General features: G+C 43.1%; 1 protein-coding gene across 2 annotated transcripts in view; it reads right to left on the bottom strand.

The window, feature by feature from the left end:
• RUNX1 (RUNX family transcription factor 1) overlaps positions 1-23,866 on the bottom strand; it is a 1,082,664-nt gene that overhangs the window by 68,342 nt on the left and 990,456 nt on the right. For both annotated transcript variants that reach the window (XM_058427503.1, XM_058427502.1), the window contains one exon: positions 20,562-20,718. In XM_058427503.1, coding sequence (XP_058283486.1) covers positions 20,562-20,718 — 157 coding nt within the window. The remainder of the gene's footprint in view (positions 1-20,561; positions 20,719-23,866) is intronic.

The raw sequence follows: 23,866 nt of genomic DNA, 5'->3' as shown, positions 1-23,866 counted from the left end.
CCAACTTCCCTGCTCCCATCTTTCCCAACTATTTATAACTCAGGGCAAAGAAGAGTAGAAGAAACCATATCCATCTTTCTCTTCTTACTTTGTACCTTTGAAAATCAGGAAAGACAGAATTTCTAAGTTTGAAGACAGGCTAAATTAGAATCATTCTGTCTATATTTTTAAAAGACAAAGTCTGGCTGATTTTAAATATTATTTGAAAATGCCAGATGTTATTAGAGCTACTCATGGGATCAGCCAGAACAAAAATGATGACTCATAAATGGACTTAAGTATATGTAACTGACAGACTGAGATTCAATAAGTACTAGTAATAAAAAATGCACATAATTTCCATTACACGTTTTACATATATTTATAAAAGGTGAGAACATCTTCATTGCATAGATTTACTAATCTAAAAACATTTCTTGTTGGTAAAGTGGTTCAGAGGATAAATCTGGCTAGCTGACCTTTGACAAGTCACTAGACACCTCTATGTTCCTCAGTATCCTTACCTGGAAGATGGTTACATGCAAACTTTCCTACCTTAGAGAGTTTTAGGGGAGATTAAATGATTTACTGTGAGTAACACTGTTAAAACAGTATGTGGCACATGGTATTCAACAGGGTGTGTGTGTGCATGTGTGTGCATGTGTGTGTGTGTATGTTGTCTGCTTTATTTCTCTTCTCTGTTTCTCACGGGTCTATAATAGGACCCTAACAGTTCATTAAGTCTGATGTTCAGTCTTCCTACATCAATATAGTAGTTCTTTAATCAACACAGTTTCTCCTCTTAATCATGTAGCATAAAGTAAATCAAAGATAGATGAAAGGAAAATATTTTCAATTGTCACACATGTCTTAATACAAAGGCAGGCCACAGAAAAATGCTCAATGAAAATACAATCTTTGGCCACAGCAAGCCACGATTCCTAATCATGAGAAACCTCCACCAAACACTCCCCAAAGATGTGGATTCTATCTGTATGAAAGTCTATAATAAAAAGAGCAATAGCAAGTAACAATTAGATGATGAAGGCTGCTCTGCCCGGTGTGCCTTTATAACTAAAGTCTCAGCTGACCTGTCCAGTAAACAAGGTGAGGATGCTTCTGGGGAGTGATTTCCATGGAGCAGAGCATCAGGGGTGCCAGGAGGCTCTGCCTACAAATCTATCTTTCCCATCAGCTGGCCTGTCCCCAGAACCTAGAGAGGAGTCTTGTTGGGCTTTGGGGATTTGCCAGTTTTAGGACACCGTTCAGATGTTACCAGGTGACACTCTGGATGCCTTCCTACCGTGGCATCTAGCTGAAGGAGAGGAGTGGGCAGAAGAGGCCTTGGCCAGGCCCAGCAAGCAGGGTATGTGATGTGATGTGATGTGGAGGAAGATGCTGCCGCAGAGGGAGGTAGGTCCTGAGGGCAACTGCCCATCTCACTGGGCAGTCTCTGGCTTTCCAAGAACACATCCAGGAGCAATGACAGCCACAGCTGGGGAACAGCCACGTCCACATGTTCCAGAGCTGACTAACAAATGGTCCTACAAGCCTCAGGGTCAGCCTGTTCCCTCTCTGTCAAGAACCCACGAAGGTTATCACCTGTATCATCAAGACTGAATTCCAGAACCCGCTTTTAGGATCTTCTCACTAATAAGACCCTGCCCCGAGTAATTTCTCACTCACCCCCTCTCCTCCCCACACCTGACTCCTGATGTGCATCCTCCGAGTTCCACCCATGAGCCATGGCATTGAGATGCTGAGGTCTTCCTTCCTTCAGCCACTTCGCCAATCCAAGGCTCCTTGCTGCACCCTTCACCCTGCCTTCAGCATTTGGCAACAGGCAGTCACTAGTTTTCCAGGCAGCCTTCCTTGATGACTACATTTTGCTTTATGGCTGGGCTGCCTCATAAATCATCCTTCACCTTCGATTACTTAGGGTGTCATACTGAACGCGGCAGTGTAGACCTAGTCTCCCAGAAGGCGGGGATCCTTTTCTATACACCCATGTAGCCCTCACAGAAAAGTGGGAAAGGGTACAAGTGGGAAGGGGCTTTAGGAGAAAGGGGGTATTTAAAATTAAAAAAAAAAGTCCCTTGAAGACACAACAATAGATAATGCCATTGTCCCAGTCTCGAGTAGGTCTACGGGTGCACAGGGGTGTATGAAAGAGAGACAGAGAGAGACTGAGGTGGTTCTTTCAGCAAGAGGGTTACAAGTTTGGGGATCCAGTACAAATGATTTTACCTCTCCAGATCTCAGTTTCCTCATCAGCAAAATGAGGGGGTTCACGGGATGCATGCAATGTCCCTTTCAACTCTCTGATTTCATCTTCCAAGAATGCAGCTGGCCTGAGATGCCCATAGCCACGTGTAGGTGGGCAGGTCCACGTGTGATTCTTCTGTTGCCTACAACTTTAGCATCTCAGTGACTTCATAAAAATATTTGTTTCCTGGGGCTGCTCTAATAAATTATCACAAACTGGGTGGCTTAAAACAATAGAAATTAAGACTTTCACAATTCTGGAAGCCAGAAGTCCAAAATCAAGGTGGCAGCAGGACCACACTCCCCCTGAGGGCTCTAGGGAGGATCCTTCCTTGCCTCTCTCTAACTTCAGATAGTGGCCAGCTTCTCTCGGCATTTCCTGGCTTGCAGCTGCAGCACTCTAGCCTCTGCCTCCATCTTCACACGACTGTCTTCCTGCAGTGTGTCCCCTACCTCTTCGTATAAGGACATCAGTCATTGGACTTACGGCCCACCCAAGTCCAGTATGACTTCATCTTGATTACATCTGTAAAGACCCTAAGCCATATTTTGAGGTACTAGGTGGACATACAGTTTTTAGAGAACACTATTTAACTCAGTACAAATAGCAAATGTAGTAAGAGCTCCCATCATGGCTCTACCAGTGACAACTGCTCTACAGGCACCCGTGGGTTTTACCCTTTGGAACAGCCTTGCTCCGATAGTGGCTCTCCTACCACCACCCTATCCACGACTACCCAAATGACAACAAAGAATGGTTGCCTTCATAATACTGACATTTTTAAGTCGTGTAGAACCTACAACTTTTTAAAACACTTACCCACATACTATTTCATTTGGTCCTCACACCAATCTCATGAACTAAACAAGATGGATTTTATTGTTCTTGATGAATAGGTAGCAAAGCTAAGGTTCAGGCAGGTTAAGTAATTTTCCCAAAGTCACACAGCTTTGATATACAGCAAAACTCATATCCCTGAGCTTTGTACTCACTGTTCTTCCAGTTATTGTCCCTGAGGTCATAAATCTCCACCTGCAAACCCAGTAGCACCAGTACAAGAAATCTGGACTGGAGATACTTTATCCATGCCTACCACTGCCCCAAAAAGTAAAAGCTGTCTCTGTGATTCTAATGTACCAATGGTACTCAACCTGGGTTATAGTTTAAAAGCATTTTCTTACTGAGCTGCATTTGGGCCTCTGGCAGTTGAGCACTCATGACACCCCGTCTGGTAAACCACAGACTAACCTATATAATCAGGAGTAAAACTTAATCAAAGTGAGAATTTGTGAAATCAATGGTCATTATCTGAATTCTTATTATTTCATGCTCATCTTTTTTTTTTTTTTTTTTTTGAGATGGAGTCTCACACTGTCACCTGGGCTGGAGTGCAATGGCGTGATCTCGGCTCACTGCAACCTCCGCCTCCCAGGTTCAAGCGATTCTCCTGCCTCAGCCTCCTGAGTAGCTGGGATTACATGTGCATGCCACCACACCCAGCTAATTTTTTGTATTTTAGTAGAGATGGGGGTTTCACTATGTCAGCCATGCTGGTCTCGAACTCCTGACATCGTGATCTGCCCACCTTGGCCTCCCAATCATTCCCTTCATTTTAAGCGCAGTCACAAGACGTTTCCACTGAGCACACACTAGTAGGTGGGGCGTTTTGGCCAGTCATGTGGTTCTCCCTCACAAAGGGCTCTTGTTTTACAGCTTTGGGTACAAGAACATTTGCTTATTATCTTACAGACACAGTGATGACTTCTTCACAGGTGTAGGTGACATTTTTCCACAGCACGAAAACTGCCTTACACGTTCTTTGTATTCTTCCAATGAGACCCAGCAGAGCCTTGACACTGGGCTGCAGTCAGCAATGGGTGCACCTGACAGGAGCCACATGCTCTGCCCTCCACGTGGCCCTGCCCTCTCCGTGGCCCCACCCCATGGTGGCTGGGACACAGCCCTTCTTGGCCAGCGTCTGCAGAAGTGGGATCTGTGCCTCGGGGCATACGTGTTATGAGCCAAATTCCCTCATTGAAATGACCTATAGGCCTGGTATTTTAAGTACATGGGTGTGGAGCACAAAAGACTCTCAAGTGTTTCTCCCAGGGCGCTGCTGCCGGAATAGTGAGAACTCACAGGAGAGCAAGGGAGGGCAGGTTGGCTAAATAGCAACGGCCCCAAAATGGGCTTTTCAGGACCCAGTGCAGGGGTGGAAGGACGGGGCCGCTGCCGAGAGGGCCAGTGTTCCTGTTGGTAGCCTGGAGGATCCAAAGCTCCCTGAAGCACTCAGTGGCCTTGGTCTGGTGAGGCCAGCAGAGGCTTTGGTCAGTGCACAGACGGCCCCAGCACTGACCCTGTGTGTGCTGCTGGAAGTCGGCAGCTCTTGGTTCCAGAGGGGGCCGCCACGGGGTCACAGGGTGACCTGCATGGAAGGAAGCCAAGGAAAGGGGTAAACAAGGGGTAGACACCACGTCCTTCTTCCTCCTGCTCACTGAACCCTGACCACCACAGCAGCATCAGCTCCAGCCAGGGCTTGGGTTCCAGGAGGACCGTTCTTTAGAAAGAAGCACAAACACTCATACTGAACAAGAAGGTGAGAACAAGAAACAACAGACGTAGGCTTGGAGGCAGTGAGAGGAAGAATTCCATATAAAATCCCATGAAGGTGGAAACACAGCAGTGATTCATTCAGTGTGGACTCTCAAGGCAACCTACTTAGGTTCAAAACCTGGCTCTGCCACTTGCTAGCTGTGTGACCTCAGGCAAGTTACTTGACCTCTCTGGGGCCTCAGCTTTGTCATCTGTAAAAGGGGGTTAATAACAGTCATTCCATCTCGTAGCATTGTTCTGCAGGTTAAATGGAACGCTGAATATAAAAGCAGAGCACAGAGAAAGGTCTCAGCAAATGTCAGTGGAATGATCATTAAAGACATGATAAAGGTGATTCTGTGAAGACCAGAGCTGTGACAGATCCCGTAAGGAGGAGCTGGGGATGAAGTAGGCATTGACGTCTGACATGAGGAGGGGTTGTGTGTGTGTGTGTGTGTGTTCAGCAGGTGACGGAGCTGCTACCAGGCCTAAATGCAACTTGAACTTCAAGTTCAAGTTCAAGTTCACTCTTGCCCCGCCAGCTGGCGACCTTTGTAAGGCACAACTGTGAGTGGCTGATACGCTATGTAAACAAGCCAGGCCAGTGCTCCTCACTGCAACATGTGTTGTCTCCCTCGACGCCAGTGTGTCCATCCAAATGCCAGAGCAAAATACTAACTGCTTTATTTAGTTGGGAAGAAGGTCAAGGGGTGAGTCTTCCTGGACACTCGCTGCCATGACACACTCCCCAAGGCCAGGCAGCGGGGAGGCCCCAGGTCTAGGCTAGATTAGTCTTGACGTTGGCGGCCCTGGGGCTGGTGAACTCTGACAGCCAATTGTGGTCAAATAAAGCCACGGCTGGAACCTGCAGTTCCGCATGGCCCAGCGCACTCTCCACTTCCTCACCACATCTGGGAAGTGGCTAAACCTCAGGATTGCTTCAAATGTGCACACTGCTCCCCAAAGAGCTGAGGGTGGCGAGGAGATTACAAAGCAAAAAGACATGCAGCTCCGGGTCATTTCTTGCCCAGGTGTGAAGAACATATTTAAAAGTGCATCCAGGTCACATCACAGCAGAATCCTCCTATAACACCCCGTGTCTGATGGGCAAGCCCCGACCCCTGTTGTGACTCGGCCTCCTCAGGTCTAGTTTGTAGGTATCCGCAGTCTACCTGTGTTGGCTCTGCAGGAGACTCTGTTCCTGTCACTCTCCTTAGGGTAGGTCTGTACGCATGAGTCGTCATCTTCTTTTGCAGACGGTTTCAGGGGATGTGAAACTTGCCCTTCGTCACGCAAAGGAAGGCTGCAGACACAAAGGAGCCGTCTGCCCTGGGGGCTCAGAGTCCTTAGGTAGCACAATCGCAACATTTTTCACTCTTGTGTTTGTCTGCAGGAAAGCCAGTCTGCAGAAAACCCAGAGTCTTGAAACGCCCAAAGAGTGAGAAAGGAAAAATAAAAGAAAAACACCACAGCTTTTAAAAATCAAGAGAGTCAGTGAAGGCTCAAGTTCTGCTCTTTGCAAATTCAGGAAATCCCACAAGATCCTGAAAGGTTGCAGGGAGATCTCTCCTTTTACAATAGATGGCTTTAGGTCTAATTTTAATTGCGGATAACTAAGTACAAAAATTAACGTACCCTCAGATTCCAGGAGTAGTCTGCATTTGGAGTATTTTTTATGAAGTATTTTTAATTTGGATTTCTCACTTTTCCACTGGAACAACCTAACGGCCAAAATTCATGCTTATGCTCCTCTTCCATTTCCTTACCCAAACATTTGCCACTATTTTTGACAGTGGAGTTGTATAATTAATTTACTTGGGGATTTCTGGACAGGATACAAATCCTTCAACTTGCACATAATTTCCTGATTCTCCATGCTGAATTGAATTAAGATGTCGGCGTACTGTATATACTCGTGTGCAAAGTGCCTGTATTTGCAGATCGCTTGATCCAATTGCACTCACATCACACATGCAAAATGCAGACTTGAGGCCTAAGCTACTGGCACCAGGACTACCCTCAAAAGTCAGACTGAAAATCAGGTCCTTAGAATATAGAACTCAGTTTTCCATGGAAATGGCATTTGTTTAGAATTATGGGTTGTTTGAAAAATAGCTGTTTTACTTGGAGAAAACTGAAGAGATGCAAAGCATTTTCTCTGGAGATGTTCTATGAAAATGAGTTGTTTGAGGACAGGGACAGCATTTTATTCATCTTTGTATCTTCTATTCTGAGGCAATAAAGAAAAGTTTGATAAATGAGGCCAGGCATGGTGGCACATGCCTGTAATCCCAGTACTTTGGGAGGCCAAGGCGGGAGGATCGCTAGAGCTCAGGAGTTCAAGACCAGTCTGGGAAGCATGGTGAAACCCCATCTCTACCAAAAATATAAAAAATAAAGTAAAATAAAATAAAAATAAAAAATAAAATAAAATAAAATAAAATAAAATAGCTGGGCATGGTGGCACACATTTGTAGTCCCAGCTCCTTGGGAGGCTGAGGCACGAGAATCACTTGAACCCAGGAGGTGGAGGCTGCAGTGAGCCGAGATCGCGCCACTGCACTCCAGCCTGGGTGACAGAGTAAGACCCTGTGTCTAAAAATCAATGAACACTCTGCAAACTTTCGGTTTGACAGCCAGTCCATTACAATGGCGAATTTCACTTGGAAGGCATAGCTTGCTTTTTCCAAGGTACAGGTGTGCTGGGCTCAACGGCAGGCAGGGGAAAAGCTCAGGTTTGCAAAAGGAGTGGAGGGGCGGGCCTCTTTATTTGGCAGAATATCACCTGTCCCACAAAACACCATGATGTTCTCATGCAATCTTGCATTTCCTTTCCTGAGATTTTATTTTCCCTTTCTAATCTTCCCTTTCCTTTTGATATCACAGTTCCCTAGGATCTCAGCTGGGGAACCAAGCTTTAACCAAAACACCCCAAGACCCTGAATTCACAGCCCCCTGGAGACCAAGGCCACACCTGCTGCCCTGTGCTTCCCCCAAGGAGAGCCACCGGATTCACCAGTCTCCACTCATCCATCAGGCTGTGTCTTTGGGCTGGGGTCACACAGGGCAAGTGACCAAAGTGACCTCCTGGGCCTGGCCTCCTCCTGACTCCGATAGTGCCCCTAGCCCGGTGCCTCAAACACACAGCCCAAGGCCACATGGAGCTGCAGCTGGGAGGCCTGAGACATTCTTCAGGGAAGGAGGCCTTGGGGGGCGTCAGCTCCTGCTCACCAGCCTTGCAGCACCTGCTGCTGCAGGTAGGAAGAAAGGCAGGTGAGTGTGGAGATAGGGAAGAGAGGGAAGCTTGAGTCAAGCTTGAGGTGGGAGCTGACTTCTAGGTACAGTGCCATCTACCAAATGGGGTCCTTGCAAGCTGGATATACACATGCCTGGCGCTGCTTGAAAGGAGAAAGGAGAGCTTTCAGTCTCTGGATGGGTCTCTAAGCTCCCCACGCACCCTCCAAATGTCCTTTCCATTCTTTAAACTGTAAGCCAAGTATCTTTCCACAATCTGTATCTGGAGTTAGTTGTAAGTGGTTCTCCATTTCATTAGGATCAGACCAAATTCCCAACGTGGATGTTAAGGCAATCCCCGCCCTATCTCTCTGTAAGGCTTCCCCCCGTCACTCCCCAACCCCCGCCACTGGAGCATCTCTCAGCTCCCAACAGGCCAGGTGCTCCTTCCTCACTCTGCTTTCTCTGCTGGGACATGATTCTTCTTGCCTCCACCGGGATAGTCTCCTTGTCACCTGCAGGTCTCAAGTGAATGAAAAGTGGTCCAGGGAGACCCTCTGAACCTTCACCAGGTTCTGTACCGCTGAGCCTTGGTTCCTGCCACACCCGTCTATCATGTGTTATCTACTCAGAACAGGGATGGCCTACTTAATTGCCATGTTCCTTACTAGCCCCCAAGGCTGTGGGTTCTCTTTGGCTGGCCTTCGTATTTCTCATGCTAGCCCAGTGCCTGGCACACAGTAGGTGCACAATGTATAGCTGATAAATGAATGAATGAAAGAAATGCCCTTAGTAAATGACCTTGGGGGGTGGGGCAGAGGGAGAGTTCTAATAAAAGAGGAATAGGTACTGTATTTCCATCACAGGGTCAATGCCTAATAAGGGTTTGTAATTATATTATTATTACACAAGCATTTACTTGTGAATATTTATGGAATGCCTGCTGTTATCTCATGCACTCTCACTTTAGTAGGCCCTTAGTAGGACAAAGGAATATAAATTCCTTGCCATCAAGGAGTGGGCCCTGAAAAACAGCATCATGCCCAACTTTTCAAATTCAGCAAGACCCATGCTGCCTCTGGCTTGCTCTCTCCCCTCCTCCCTCAGGAATTCTCGCTGTAGAAGGAAGAACATCATCAAGAGGGGCCATAACTCTTCTTCCTAAGTATTGCTACATACACACCATCTTGCTTTTATCATCCTAACATAGATGATGTAAGTCATAGATGAAAGGCATTGTTAAACCTATTGAACAGATGGGGAGACTGAGGCCGGCACATCTGAGTCCTACAGGTGTGCCCACTTCTCATATTACATTATGCTACTTTTCTAGGACTCACAGAATCATCGCTAATAGATGTGTGTGTTTTCTATGTCATCATTACGAATCAAAGGAATATTAAACAGGACACAATGGGTTTGGTGTAATCTAGAGTTCAGGGATTTGGCCAGAATGCAAGATAATAGTGTAGTAAGAACCCTTCCAAGTAACAGCCAGATGAACCAGTGCTGAGTTTATATGTGGCCAAAAGAGAAAAATATGCGTGGATGTTCACTTGCAATTTATGAAAATGCTGAGACACAACCTTAAGAATGGCTTCCAGTGGAATATCCGGAAGTCCTCAAGTACAGTCCAAGGCGAGCTGCCGTGGCACTGCTACAAAACCCCTTCAACTTGGGTGGAGGCAGCAATGATTGCTCAGGAAGAATGTGATGCTGCCGGGTGCCAGCCTGTGTAACCCAGCGACAGGACAAAGGGATTATTCTGCTTCATTATTAAAATGCAGTGTTTACTGTTAAAATACGATTGGGAATTAAAAGGGGCACATATGAATCATAAATATTTGCATGCCATTAATGTTTGGACAAAAGAGTTGGAAACGCTGAGTTGGGAGAACTTCTTTTCCCATGAAAAGCAGTGCTTCAAATTACAGTACATATTTAATTTCATTTCTCCCATTGCTAACAGGAATCTCAGGGCCTGCCACATATAACCCTTTCACGACCACAGAACTGTATGGGGTCCTGAAATAAGGAAAAGGATTGTGTTTCCTCCTTGGAAGCTCATCCATTTAGACAAACAAAAAAAGCAGACCTCTGGTTGTTGTTGCTGTTTGCTGTTGTTTTGCTATGCACTCACAGAGTCCCCATTGTCTGCCCCATGGTGTTGGTATCACTGCAAAAAGTAACAACTCCTAACCTATGTCTTGTCTCAGGTAATCAATCCTCATTGTCCCTCTGTCTTCCCACAGACAAGGACAAAATCAGGCTTAGACAGGTCAAGTAGCTTGTTCAAGGACAGATAGCTCCAAGCCAGTGGTTCTCAACCAGGGGCGATTTGCCCCCAGGGGACATGAGGCAATGGCTCCAGAGATTTCTGGTTGTCACAACCAGGAGGGTGGGTGCTAGTGGCCACTGAGTAGAGGCCAGGGATGCTGTTAAGTGTTCAATCATGCACAGGAAAGCCCCTCACAGCAAAGAATAACTGGCCCTAAATGTCAGCAACACCCAAGTTGAAACACAGTGGGGAAGCCAGTAAAGTCCACGTGCTGACCACTAGGCTGCACTGCCTAACATCAAAACAGTCCTGGGCCTGGCACAGTGGCTCATGCCTGTAATCCCAGCACTTTGGGAGGCCGAGGCAGGCAGATCACGAGGTCAAGAGATCGAGACCATCCTGGCCAACGTGGTGAAACCCCGTCCCTATGCAAAATACAAAAATTATCCAGACGTGGTGGTGCACGCCTGTAATCCCAGCTACTTGGGAGGCTGAGGCAGGAGGATTGCTTGAACACAGGAAGCAGAGGCTACAGTGAGCTGAGATCACGCCACTGCATTCCAGCCTGGTGACAGGGTGAGACTCCATCTCAAAACAAAAACAAAAACAAAAAACCAAACAGTCCTGAACAGTCATTCATTCACAGACCATGTATCAGGTATCATCTAGTCACTAACGATACCACCTGGAGCTTTCTAGTTAAAGGCTGGATCTCTTGATTTTGGAAAATTCCTGTGAGCCCACTTCCTTGGGGCTCCGGAGCACATCTTCATTTCCTTTCCTTAGTGCTTGGGTCTCCGTTCCTACACACACCCTTGCATGCCACAGCTGTTTTCAAGCTTTTTCCCCAGTGACCTTCTCTCTAGAGCACACCTACAGCAACCCGTGAGCTCTGTGGAGTCCCCAGCTCAGACACCGTCCACGAACTCCCATTTGGATAGTTAATGCTTACTAGTCACAGATTACATGACACGCAAGTGATCTCCATGTCGAATCTAGGAGCGTTGCTCTACTGTGGGGAGCTTAAAGGAAGCAGATGTATACATGGAGAAGGAAAATTAGGTGTGAGAGTCTCCATGGAGCACAAAAGCAAGGAAACGGACAAACAAACAAAGCAGACACAGCCTGACCTATTCCAGAAACTCAACCTGCAGCAGGCTCTACCTTGATGCACTGGGAACACCTAGGGGAGTATCCCTGAGGATTTTTGTTTTCAAATCATCATGCCCTGAATCTCAGTATAAAAACAGGTGATGGCAAAACTGACATGCTGGGGCAGGTGGGATAAAGCTCCAGAGGAACCCAGCCATCTGTCTGCGGGTGGCATCTGCAAACCCATCCTGTGGGCAGCAAACCCACAAACCTTGGTCCTGTCTCCCCTCCTGCCATGCAGTGCCTTCATTTTTATTTAGGGTATGCAGACTGAGCCATTTTGGTGTCTAGGAGTTGTCTGTCAGTGATACACACCAAGACCTTGTTTTTATCGCTTTTTTTTTTTTTTTTTTTTTTTTTTAAGATGGAGTCTTGCTCTGTCGCCAGGCTGGAGTGCAGTGGCACAATCTCGGCTCACTGCAACCTCTGCCTTCCTGGTTCAAGCAATTTTCCTGCCTCAGCCTTCAGAGCAGCTGAGATTACAGGTGTACGCCACCACTCCTGGCTAATTTTTGTATTTTTAGTAGAGATGGGGTTTCACCACATTGGCCAAGCTGGTCTCAAACTCCTGACCTCAAATGATCCTTCTGCCTTGGCCTCCTAAAGTACTGGGATTACAGGTGTTAGCCAGCATGCCCAGCTCTTTATCACTTTTTTTAATATGAGTAGACACTGTCCACTGACATCAATTCCCATTCCTAGATCAGTGGCTCCATGGCCTCTCCACTGAAGTATTCAGGGAAAAGCAGCGAGCCTCTGGCAGAGGGCTTTCTAGTTTCTGCGGTCCTTGTGGACCTCACATGTATGACATTCATGATGGGGTGACTACAGTGGGAAGCCTTCTTGGAGAAGCTGCCCTGCTGCGTGCACCACCCCACCTGCAGCCACTCCTCCAGCCACCGTGCATCCCTGAGCCAGGATAGCAGGCAGGGTCAGTGGAGCCACGGGGATGGTGCAATTCTATGCATAGAGAACACTGCTATGTTTTCCTTTTAAAAAAAAAAAACTTTTAATATTCAGTGATGTTCTCTACTTTTTATTCTGTGCAATGTTTTAAAAATAAGTTTTTCATAAATTTTAAAATAAGTTTTTCATACAACATTTTGATAAGTTTGTAGGGAGGCAGAATGTCAGAATAAAAGGGGCAAGGGAAACATTTTACAACCTATGCGCGATCAGGGCAAGATCACGCATGACTAGAGCTAGATGAGTTTCTCAATCTCAGCACAACTGACATTTGGGTCTTTGTTGGGGAGGCTGTCAGGTGCATGGTAGGACGTTTAGTAGATCCCTGGCCTCTACTTACTAGATGCCACCGGCACTCCCCAACCCAATACACGACCACCAAAAATGCCTGCAGATATCGCCAAATGTCTTCTGGGAGTCAAATCACCCCAGCTGGGAAACACTGAGCAAGATTATGATCAAAATTGATAAGCAGGGAGACAAGATACTGATAATAAACTGCCCAGTGGTTTCAGATAGAATAATGAAGGCAGGACATTTGTCGTAGGTATTAGAGACACACCATTTAAAGAGGCAGAAAAAGCCTTATTATGATGTGAGTTTAGACTGGCTCCTTATTAATTATGAATAGATAGAAAGATAGATGATTAATGCTGACTATCCTCTATACAATAGTTTCAAATAGAATGAAGGAAAAAAATCTGTAAAGACCCCAACCCAATGCCTTGAGCAAACACTCTGAGCAAACTGGAGTGTTTCCACTTCCAGAGATCTGATAAGCACACAGATGACCAGTTATGCTCAAACTGCCCATATTCCTGTGAGTTACCTTGGTTTGCATAAGGTGACTCAATTAGGGCCACACACCACCCCACAGTGCTGGCCAGCCCTCCTATTAACTAGACAGGCACGTCCTTGGGTTAGGTGGTAGGGGAGGTGGGGTAGTTCTGCAGATGGCCCTGCCCATACATTCTTAATGATGGTCTTAAATCTCAAGGTAAAAGCCCAAATTAATCTAAGTTGAAAAATAAACAGGAAATGTACTTACATCTTCTTTGAGAAAAACACAGTTTAAATGGCTCCTAAATGAATGTTTCCTCACTAAGGAAATCAGAGGAAACGCATTTTCAGTCTAGCAGCAGAATGGCCGTGAGCCTCTCAAAGGACGTTGCTGGGATTCCTCTACGGACCTCAATTGCCTGACATCTTCGTTAGAGAAAGTTCGGTGACGTCAAACGGAGTTCCTGAATGGGACATGCTGCCCAATATAGACTAACAGGGACTGGGCAATGTACTGGAATCCCAAATCGGTGCAGTGCAAACCGAATGCCGTCAATTGCTCTGTCTTCAACACAGATCAAAATACATCTCCGTTGAATGTAGGACTCGCAGCAGAACCAATGATGGAGTATGTGCGCTGCCTGAAGTCCAGGAATGCATGTTTATAAATACAGACGTTGAAGTGCTGCAATCTGTCCCCATGCCCCGCCAGGGAGCCAACAAAACGAGCACATGTCAAAGTATTCATAGGCAGCTCATTAAATCCACACTGCTCACTTATTAATGTCCATTAATTGCTTTATTTGGGCTTTAGATGAGAAGATGTTACTAGCATGAATTTAGTCCTCAAAGATAATTTGGCCCAAGAAGTCTCTCAATGGAAGTATGGATATTCTCACTCACTCTCTCTCTCTCTCTCCCCTTTGCACACACACACACACACATGCACACACACTCCACTGGCTAAGAATGAAGCCTTCAAGAGCACACACTCTCTCCATATTGACAGTATATGGTTATTCATAAACATCTCTTTACTGATCTGAACTTGTTTCATAATCATCTACAGAAAGAAAACAGCCATACGACAGTACACCAGCCAGGTACGGTGGCTCACAACTGTAATCGCAGCACTTTGGGAGGCCAAGGCAGGTGGACCACCTGAGGTCAGGAGTTCAAGACCGGCCCAGCCAACATGGTGAAACCTCGTCTCTACTAAAAATACAAAATTAGCCAGGCGTGGTGGCAGACCCCTATAATCCCAGCTACTCGGGAGGCAGAGGTAGGAGAATCGCTTGAACCTGGGAGGTGGAGGTTGCAGTGAGCCGAGATCACACCACTGCACTCCAGCCTAGGCAAAAACCAGAAACACAGAATATGTTCTTCTTTAGCCAGCCTTCTCCACCCTCTCTTGCCCCTTGCCAACCAGCACAAAAAAGAAAATACAAAACTGATTTATTAGAACCAGAGCAGGGTTGCAGCCGTTGGCTGGATCACTGTTTATGTCTATAATGCTCGTTGCTGAAACAGGAAGCTCTAAAAATCACTCAAGCATTATTTCTCTTGCAGGCACTTTCTGATTGATAGTCTTCTGTCCTGACCAAAAAGAAATGCCTCCACCAAACACAAGCCGACTGGCAAAGAAGGGGTTGAGGGTGGGTGGAGAGAAGTACAGCTTCTGCCCATCAAACTATAAAATATTGTTCATACAAATAACCTCAATTTAAAAAAGCTGTGTGACACCATCAACGATGCCTGACACTTCATAAAATCAGCAAGAAAACTATGAAGGGATCAACTGTAAAACTGCTTGTTGCAAGCACAAGCAGTTTTCAAGAAAGCTTTTCCTGCTGGTCCTTGCCATGACTGGGCCACCCCAGGCTTTAAGCAGGGCAGGGAGCAACTTGCTTTAGGAAAGTGTTGCTACCCTTTTATTGGCAAATGTGAAACCGAATGAGAAACTTGGTCTCTAGAGATGAATTCTACATCAGATCACGGAGGCAAGCTTTTGACCTGCCCATCGAAAAGCAGTATTTGTTAGGGCTGGTTGAGGCTTGGTATATCAGAGACTGGGTCTTTATTCATCTATATTTGCTTGCAGTGAGATCTGAATACAGATTTCAGTATATACATTATTTTAAAGTATAGATCAGTACGTAACAGAAAACAGTGGGAAAATGGGAGAGTTGATTTTAATGTAACTCATGTCTTTTCCTTATATTCTCTCCAGGAGATCTGACTGCCAGTTTATACCATGAACATTACCCGTGAAACAACTCTGGGGTGGTCAGATGAATTTTTCCTTCTTCTATCATATGAATCTGTTAATTGAATAGAGAAGGACTTAGGTCCTACAATAATACCGCGGGTCATTCAGATCATCTCTTGGTAACAACCGCTACATAAAGCCAAGCCATGTCTCTTTGTTTAGAATATCAGTACCGTTTATCCTTCCCTAAATGTACCTTCTCTTCCTCTTGACCACACAGTCTTCCACTCACCTGAAAGGCAACCTCCCACACTTTACCCCAAATAATGTAGAATAATTTAAGAATGAAAATGCCTTAAGCAACTAACATTACACAAATATGCAATAACCCAGATTGTGACAGGATCAATATCATGTCTGGGAAGATATTCACAGCAAGAACATACTGAAGGAATTTCATTGTATAAATGTGTTGGGAAAGGATACTATTTTGAAAGTGGGCAAGATTAAAGCTGCCAGGGAGGTCAATGTAAACACAAATTCCGCCAAGAAACTCAACGCCATCCTGACAGGCCACAGAACACTTGGCCTCACAGGGCTGGGTGTGGACACAGTACGAGGGAAGCGACTGTCCTTTCAATGACAGAATAGGCCCCCTCCTCTTTACCCGTGATGACATGTGTGTGTACCTGATGGCCATCCAAAGGCCTGGCTAGTGGTTTCAAGGGGATCTATTTTCTTAATTACACAAACCAGACCCCAGCGATAATAAAAACACAGGTGTTACCAAAACGGCACCGGTTCAAGAAAATGTCTAGCTCATTTGTACGTGTATTTATTCATTTTCAGGTGTCTACTATACGTGGCACAGGGCTAAGCTGGCCCTCCACGATCAACGCAAAGTTCCAAATTCACAAATTTTTGGCCTAGGGTCCGTGGATCCCCAGAAGGTCCATAAATGAGTTCTGGCAGCCTAGAAACTGAAATGATATACGTAATTCTGTGTGTAAGTAAACACGTGCATTTTTTTTTTTGTCCTTGGAAAAAGCCTTCCAAAGGATTTTCAAAAGTATCTATGATGTTCCCAAAAGATTAAAAATCATATTCTGAGAAAAAACTAGAAAGAAATGTGCAGTACACCATCCTTCCTCGTGCATCAACAATGCAGCTGATGATGCAGCTGGAGAGATTTCTTCTTTGGTTCTGAAATGAAATTACTAAAGCTGTATTTCCTGATTGATCAGTTATTCTCTGACTGATTAAATACTCCAACCGGGATGAAGCAGTCACAGATTTCATTGCTAAAATTTTTCTTTTTCTTTTTTTAGATGGAGTTTTGCTCTTGTTGCCCAGACTGGAGTGCAGTGGTACGACCTTGGCTCACTGCAACCTCTGCCTCCTGGGTTCAAGCGATTCTCCTGCCTCAGCCTCCCGAGTAGCTGGGATTACAGGCGCCCATCACCACACCTGGCTAATTTTTTGTATTTTTAGTAGAGATGGCGGTGTCACCATGTTGGCCAGGCTGGTCTTGAACTCCCGACCTCAGGTGATCCACCCACCTCCGCCTCCCAAAGTGCTGGGATTACAGGTGTGAGCCACCGTGCCCGGACACCAATTGCTAAAATTTCTCAAATTTCTCTCAGCTGAAGCCATGATACACACTTTCTTCTCATTCTAAAGGTGGCAGGTGATGTAGCACTTGCCTCAACTGCAGACGTAAACTGATAAAAGCTGCTCAGTGAATTCGTTTCACACAAGAGAATTCCTTTTGACCCTGAACTTCAATTTTTTGGGGGTGTCATGGAGTCCCGGTCCATTTGGCTAAAATGTGAATTGTTCTGAACAACAACCTCTGTGCTCACATGACCTCTGGAGTTCAGCCCGGTCCCCAGAGCTCCCTAACCCTCATCTCCTGGGAGCTGCTATCTCTTCCTCCTTTGTAAAGGAGCGGTCGATTTACATGGAGATACTGAATCAAAGAGAGAAACATTCCAAGGGTGAGATACACTCTGAACCAAGATTTAAACTGCCAGGGAGAAAAAGGAGGGAATGGAAGAAAAGAGAGAAGGTTCAGGCTTCTACAGGGCCAGTGTAGCCAGCGAGGCCGTCAAAGCCGGACAGGCAGGTTTTCCCAGTTACGGAACGAACCCGAGGTTAGGAGCTGTGATCCTGGATGGCAGCCAGCGCCCAGGTAGATCCGTTTTGTAGAACAGAGAAAAACCCTTCCATGTTCAACCTCTGGCAGTTTCTATGGGTTTACGATCCCCATGGACTGGCAGCTGGTCAAAGAAAGAGAACTTCTTTTTCTACCTTTCATTTTGCACCACATACTAGGCCCCTTGGAGAATCCATCGGACTGGTGGCTTTTGACAAAATTCAAAATTGGCACTGAAAGTTTGGATGAGCCAAGAGCCAGGGCCTTCTGAGCCGCGGCGTGGCGTGTTCATGCCAAGGGTATGTTTTCAAGCACATTTTCAAAAACAGAAAATGAAACAGTTGTCTTAAGATCACTTAATAAAATGTAATGAAACTTTTAAAGGATAAGATTCAGTGAGGAAGATTAAGACTAATTGTTAAAATTAGTCAGAATCATCTGCTCTCTTCCTAATGAGAAGCAAATTGAAAAAAAAAAAAAAAGAAGAAAAAAGAAAAAATCTGGCAGGCTTTGGTGTTGACACACTTGAAAGAGAAAAATCAAATTATATTTTATGACTATGGAATGAAATTATGAGACAGAGTCAAATTGGGCCTTCAGACAGCTCATTTAGTTTTGTAGCGCTGACCAAAGGAAAAAAAAATATATATATATATATACATATATATATATATATATATATCAAGACCAACAATATTCATATTCACAGTAATTATAATTGGGTCAAATGTTCCATTAGGGTTTCCGTATTTTTTATTGCTTATTATCACTGGTGGGAAGGAGAGTCTGTTCAAAACATTGTCCGTTTATGGCATTTCAATTAATTTTCTCATTCCAGAGTATGGGAAGACAGCCCAGCCTTGGTTGCAGCTATTTTACTTTTTGGGGTTTATGCAAACTCAAGGGCATACTGGCACGAATCCTGCAGCCAAATGCAAACACTCCACACCTTGGGGAAACAGTTCACTGTTACCCAAGTAAACACAAGCACCTATTAGTCACCCACTCAAAACAGAAATGGCCAATGAGGGATGCAAGATCAGCCATCAATGCCAGAAAAGAAAGCATGCTGCTTTCAAAATCTCATTTTTTTATTATCACTGATTTACTGTGCATTGCCGGAAAGCCACTACTGAACTTCTTGTGGGAAAATGTCACTGGCACGGATCATTAAACAGTTTTTAAAACTTTTATGACCAAAACCTAACATGAAGACCCACACAGATGCATAGTATGATGATAACACTCTCTCTAGAAAAGCAATTCAATGATACTTAGCTATTGATTCCTAACAGCAGAAATCCACAAGAACTGAATTAAGAGAGTTAGCTAGGCCGATGCATAGTATGATGACAACACTTTCTCTAGAAAAGCAATTCAATGATACTTAGCTATTGATTCCTAACAGCAGAAATCCACAAGAACTGAATTAAGAGAGTTAGCTAGGCCGATGGGCATGGACCAGGCTGTGGGGCCTTTGTTTTTTATTGGCTTCTCACCCGCTCTGCCAGCTACTCATCCGAAGCCTTTAAGATGTTTTCTAGACACACATCTCTGAATCATAATGCAAATTCCATTTACTGAAAGGTGGGGACTTTTAATACAACAAGTGAACCCATTTAATGACTTATGCTTTTATATCTTATAGCATCACTCATGCTTTCAAAAAGTGGATATAATTTTCTTTGCATTACCCTATTATTAATATAGTACTATGAATATGTATTTTCAATCACATTATATAAATTTTTTATTTTCTCCAGCTATGATTCTATTATGAAAATGCTCCAGATAGCTAGGTTAGCAAAAATAATCACCAAAATAATCAACTCACATTTACCCCTTTCTCCTTTCTGACTAATCAAATTCTCTGAGAACTGAGATTTTCTTGTTTTTAAATGCCTTTTTAAAGAGTAATAATTTCTCTTACTTTAAATGTTGTTTGATTGGTGCTTCCATTTTTTTCAATACAAGAACTATTATTGTTATTTAGGTATTTACCATAAGTCTTTTTATTATACTTGAAATAACTTATTTGTGAGCTTAATCGGTACTATATTACAAAAAATGAGTTTAAAAAACTATCTTACCTCCTTCAACTAAACTTTGAGTACTTGTTGCTGTTTATAAAATACGATTTGGTTCTTACAACGTAAAGAAAACATAACACTTGAAAATAATTGGAAACCAGGAAAAATTACAATAAGCCAAGATTCCTATTTCTGCTCTAATGCTTTGATAATGGGTTAAAGGCAAGGAAAAATAAAACCACACATGGAGCTGAACTAATGCAACAATTTCTTGGATAATCCAGTCTCTAATATTATTAGGATCTAAAATGTTAACCAGGCCAAACCCCTCCTCCTAAATAAGGCATTGAAAAGAAATACAGCAGGAAGATCATACTGCCATCAATGGTACTAACATTATTTCTTCATGTCTTTTTCTAAAAAGGTAAGCTTGCTTGAAACCATGTTTCAACATCATACACTAGAAATCCCTAAAATTATTAGAAGTGGTCATTTGAAACTCTGTCACTTTTCACAGATAGCCCACAGATCATAAGTCAACAGTTTCCATTAAACAGCTTTTGTATTGTTATCCAAGGGAGAATCCTCATTGTAATAGTATAATCCTAGTTTCCATTAAGGTAAGTTTCATATTTTTTGCATTTTAGTAAAAATCTCAGGGGTTTCTTTGAAATTCACAATTCCTACGTTGCATGTTCCAAATCAGTCTTAAATCAACTCAGTAACACAAAGCAATAATATAGAGATTCTGCTAAAAATATTAAACTTCAAATAAATATTTTTAAGAGCTTGACATAGCAATAAGAACGTTAAGACAGACCGAGTTTCTAGGGATTTCATCACAGAAATCACTAGAATTTTGAAATATGGGTTTGTTGCCATGAAACGTGTTTCAAGCATAGTTTTGACAGATAACGTACCTCTTCCACTTCGACCGACAAACCTGAGGTCATTAAATCTTGCAACCTGGTTCTTCATGGCTGCGGTAGCATTTCTCAGCTCAGCTGAGTAGTTTTCATCATTGCCGGCCATCACTGTGACCAGAGTGCCATCTGGAACATCCCCTAGGGCCACCACCTAAACACCAAAGGACAAATGCAGACATCAGGAATGTTATACATACACTTTTAGGGCATTTGTGTAGTGATTATTCTAAACTTAAATGTATATTCAATGATTTTTTTTTAGGTTGCAGAGGAATAGCAATGATAACTTAAGCAAAACAACAGAAAAGTTATAAAGACACTTTTTAAATTATATTTTAGGTTGGTGCAAAAGTAATTGCAGTGTTTGCAATTTTTAATTCCAAAAACCGCAATTACATTTGCACCAGCCTAATACATTATGTACAACTAACTATATGTAAATTTTCAAATAATGACACATATACTAAATTTACCTAGTAAAGCCATATTAGGTCACATAGCACAGCTGGAACAAGACTAACCAGAGCAAGATATCAAGGATTTTGAGTGGCTATGCCGTCTCCTGAATACAATCGTCTCTTCTTAATTCCTCCCATTTGAGAAACAGAACATCCTGTGTTTGTTAAGTTTATAATCTAACCCATCTTTTACTTGCTCAGACCTCACTAACAGGCTGAACAGGGCGCAGACTTTACTTTCAGAAAACAAAACAAAAAAACACAAAAAAACCTTATTTCTGCTAAAAGTAGATTTCATCTTGCTGACGATTCTTAAGTAACTTAAACTGTCCCTCTACAGTTCATCTTTGATACCTCCTACTCGCTGCTATTATCTTGAGTTTTACTAGCAATGAATTCTAGCACACAAGAAAAAAAAAAATCAGAAATGCACCCTTCGTTTACTAATTACAAAATCAACAGACCTCAGAAAGACGGGTCATTCACTTCTGTGCACTCCCCTCAATTCGGGGATGGAATTGGGTTGCATTTTTATATCTGTGAGTCCCAAGGTGTGTAAACTCATGTCCTCACAGATGCCTGAGGTTTTCTGCTAGCCCAGCTGATCTTGACCAGGAATTTATTTAATGTAACTGAGTAAGTATGAAGTCTTATCAGGGCTATTGGAGAGAACTGGTAGATAAATGTTTTTTATACTCAGGTAATTAAGAAAATGAATTTCAAAGTAAAATACTCTGAAAAGCATGACCTAAAGATACTTTGTACAATAGTATCAATTTCTTGGCTATCATTTAGGCCTTCTAGGAACTATTTTCTTGGTCTAGACATTTCTTATTGGCTTTATTTCCATTGTTTCTATTTTTCAAAGCAGTCATACCATTTCAAATCGAAATGCCCCAAGCTGTATCTATTCTGATCATTTCGACATTCTTTACAGTAAAGTCAGTAGTGACATTTATATTACTCATTCCAATTACATCATCATTTTTGGTTGCTGTTTTTGAATTGGTAACAGTAAAGCATTCCTTAATCTACTGTTATCACTCCTTCCTCTGCCTCCTACTTCCCAATTTTTACCTTAATAACTGCTACATAATTTTTTTGTAGTATATATTTTCGGGCCTCTTTTTCTATATGTAAAAAAGGCAGCCATAGACTCACTTGTATGATATTGAAGTCATGTTTCTCAAGATTCCCATTTTCATGATCTGCCTAGCCATCACCCTTTCCCTGTGGCCTCCAGATGACTATCTATTGTTTTTATTCATTAGAACTGCTTCAGTCCTTGTGGCACAGAACATGAACTAACTCACTATGAGAGATGAACGTACTTCCAACCCTAAGACTACACCAGGATAATCTAGTCTCATAGAAGCAGGGAGGCATTTTCCTCTATTTTATCCAACTTGCACTGCCAAACAAGGTCTGGGCCTTTTATCTCTCTTTTTAATCCTTTCATTCCAATTGTTGGACATGTTTTCCATATAGGAGATTTTAAAACTCTGCTATTTATTCCCCAAGCACCCTCTAATTAGCTATTTAGTTCCCATTATAAGTGTGTTTGTTGCCATTTAATTAAGAGCAGTGATACGACAATTCCCTTTTTGTTTTAAAAAGATATCACTGAAATAAATCTCCCTGATCAGTTATTTGGTTATTGTTACTGTTTTTTTTCTATTCCCGAAAAATGGGCTTGCTTTATTTTGCTCTTTTTAGTCTCTTACAACAAATTTTCCCCTTTTTTTCATGATTTTCACTTCCCGTTGTAAAGTTAGCTCACAGTGTTGAAATGCCCTTTTTGAACACATATTTTTACTTCCTCATCCTCCTCTCCCTGTGGTAACCCAGGCTCCTCTGTTTTAACTCAACATTCAGCAGGTATACAGAGACTGCCTCAACCACATGGGTTTCAAACTGAGTAACTCGTTGTTGGGTCTGGATCTGTAAAAAGGTGAAAATAAATAAATCATCTTTTATAACTACAGGAATGTATTCTGAATTATCTGCCTCCTACTGCTGTTCCCCTCACAGTGCTCCAAGCCTGTGCCTCTCTCATCTTTCCAATACTATCCTCATTTGTAATTTGGCAAATTCATGAGACCTTCGCCAAGTCTAAACAAACATAGCATAAAATTATCACGGAGGCTAAATAAGAAAAGGTTGTTGATGTTGGAATTTAAGAAGAAAAAGATTAGAAGTTTAACTCCCACTCCTCTTTTTTTTTTTAATGCAGCAGAATCAACCATATTTGGGCACCTACATATCATTTACTTGGCCTTGTATTGCTCTCTGAGGGACTTTTTTTTTTGGTGGTGGGAGGTGGGTAAAGGGGAACTATTAAATCCAGGGCAATTCATTAATACTGTATATTGTCCAATTGTTAACAAGCATACTTAAGCCAGGTTAAAAAAGTTTTTGTTTTTTTTTTAATTTAAAACTAATATGCGTGCTAATTTGATACAGGTTTTGTCACTGATGGGCAATACGGAGAGAATGTAAAAATATGTAACTTCAAACAGAAAAAAGAAACAACTAGAATGAAAAGCTATAAACAATAGGTAAGGAAACACAAACATTTACATTTTAACACAGACCAAACAGGCAAGAAGGGACTTGCTGGCCAAAGATATCTCATATTTTGTTTTACTTCTCTGTTTTTAAAGTATCAGGAAGTTGGGCCAAATATCAACTCTCTTCTATATTACATAGACCTCCCAATACTGTTCTTGGCTAGCCTGTTCACAGTTCAAACTGGCATTTTAAACCAATTCTCATTAGGTTGAAATTATAGTTACAATTCATTTACTTCAAATCCGTTAACCTTCCAGTGTTGCAAAGAAG

The sequence above is a fragment of the Hylobates moloch genome, unplaced genomic scaffold (genome assembly GCF_009828535.3).
Source record: "Hylobates moloch isolate HMO894 unplaced genomic scaffold, HMol_V3 SCAFFOLD_14, whole genome shotgun sequence".
Taxonomy (NCBI): Eukaryota; Metazoa; Chordata; class Mammalia; order Primates; family Hylobatidae; genus Hylobates; species Hylobates moloch.
This window is presented reverse-complemented; position numbering and strand designations above follow the sequence as displayed.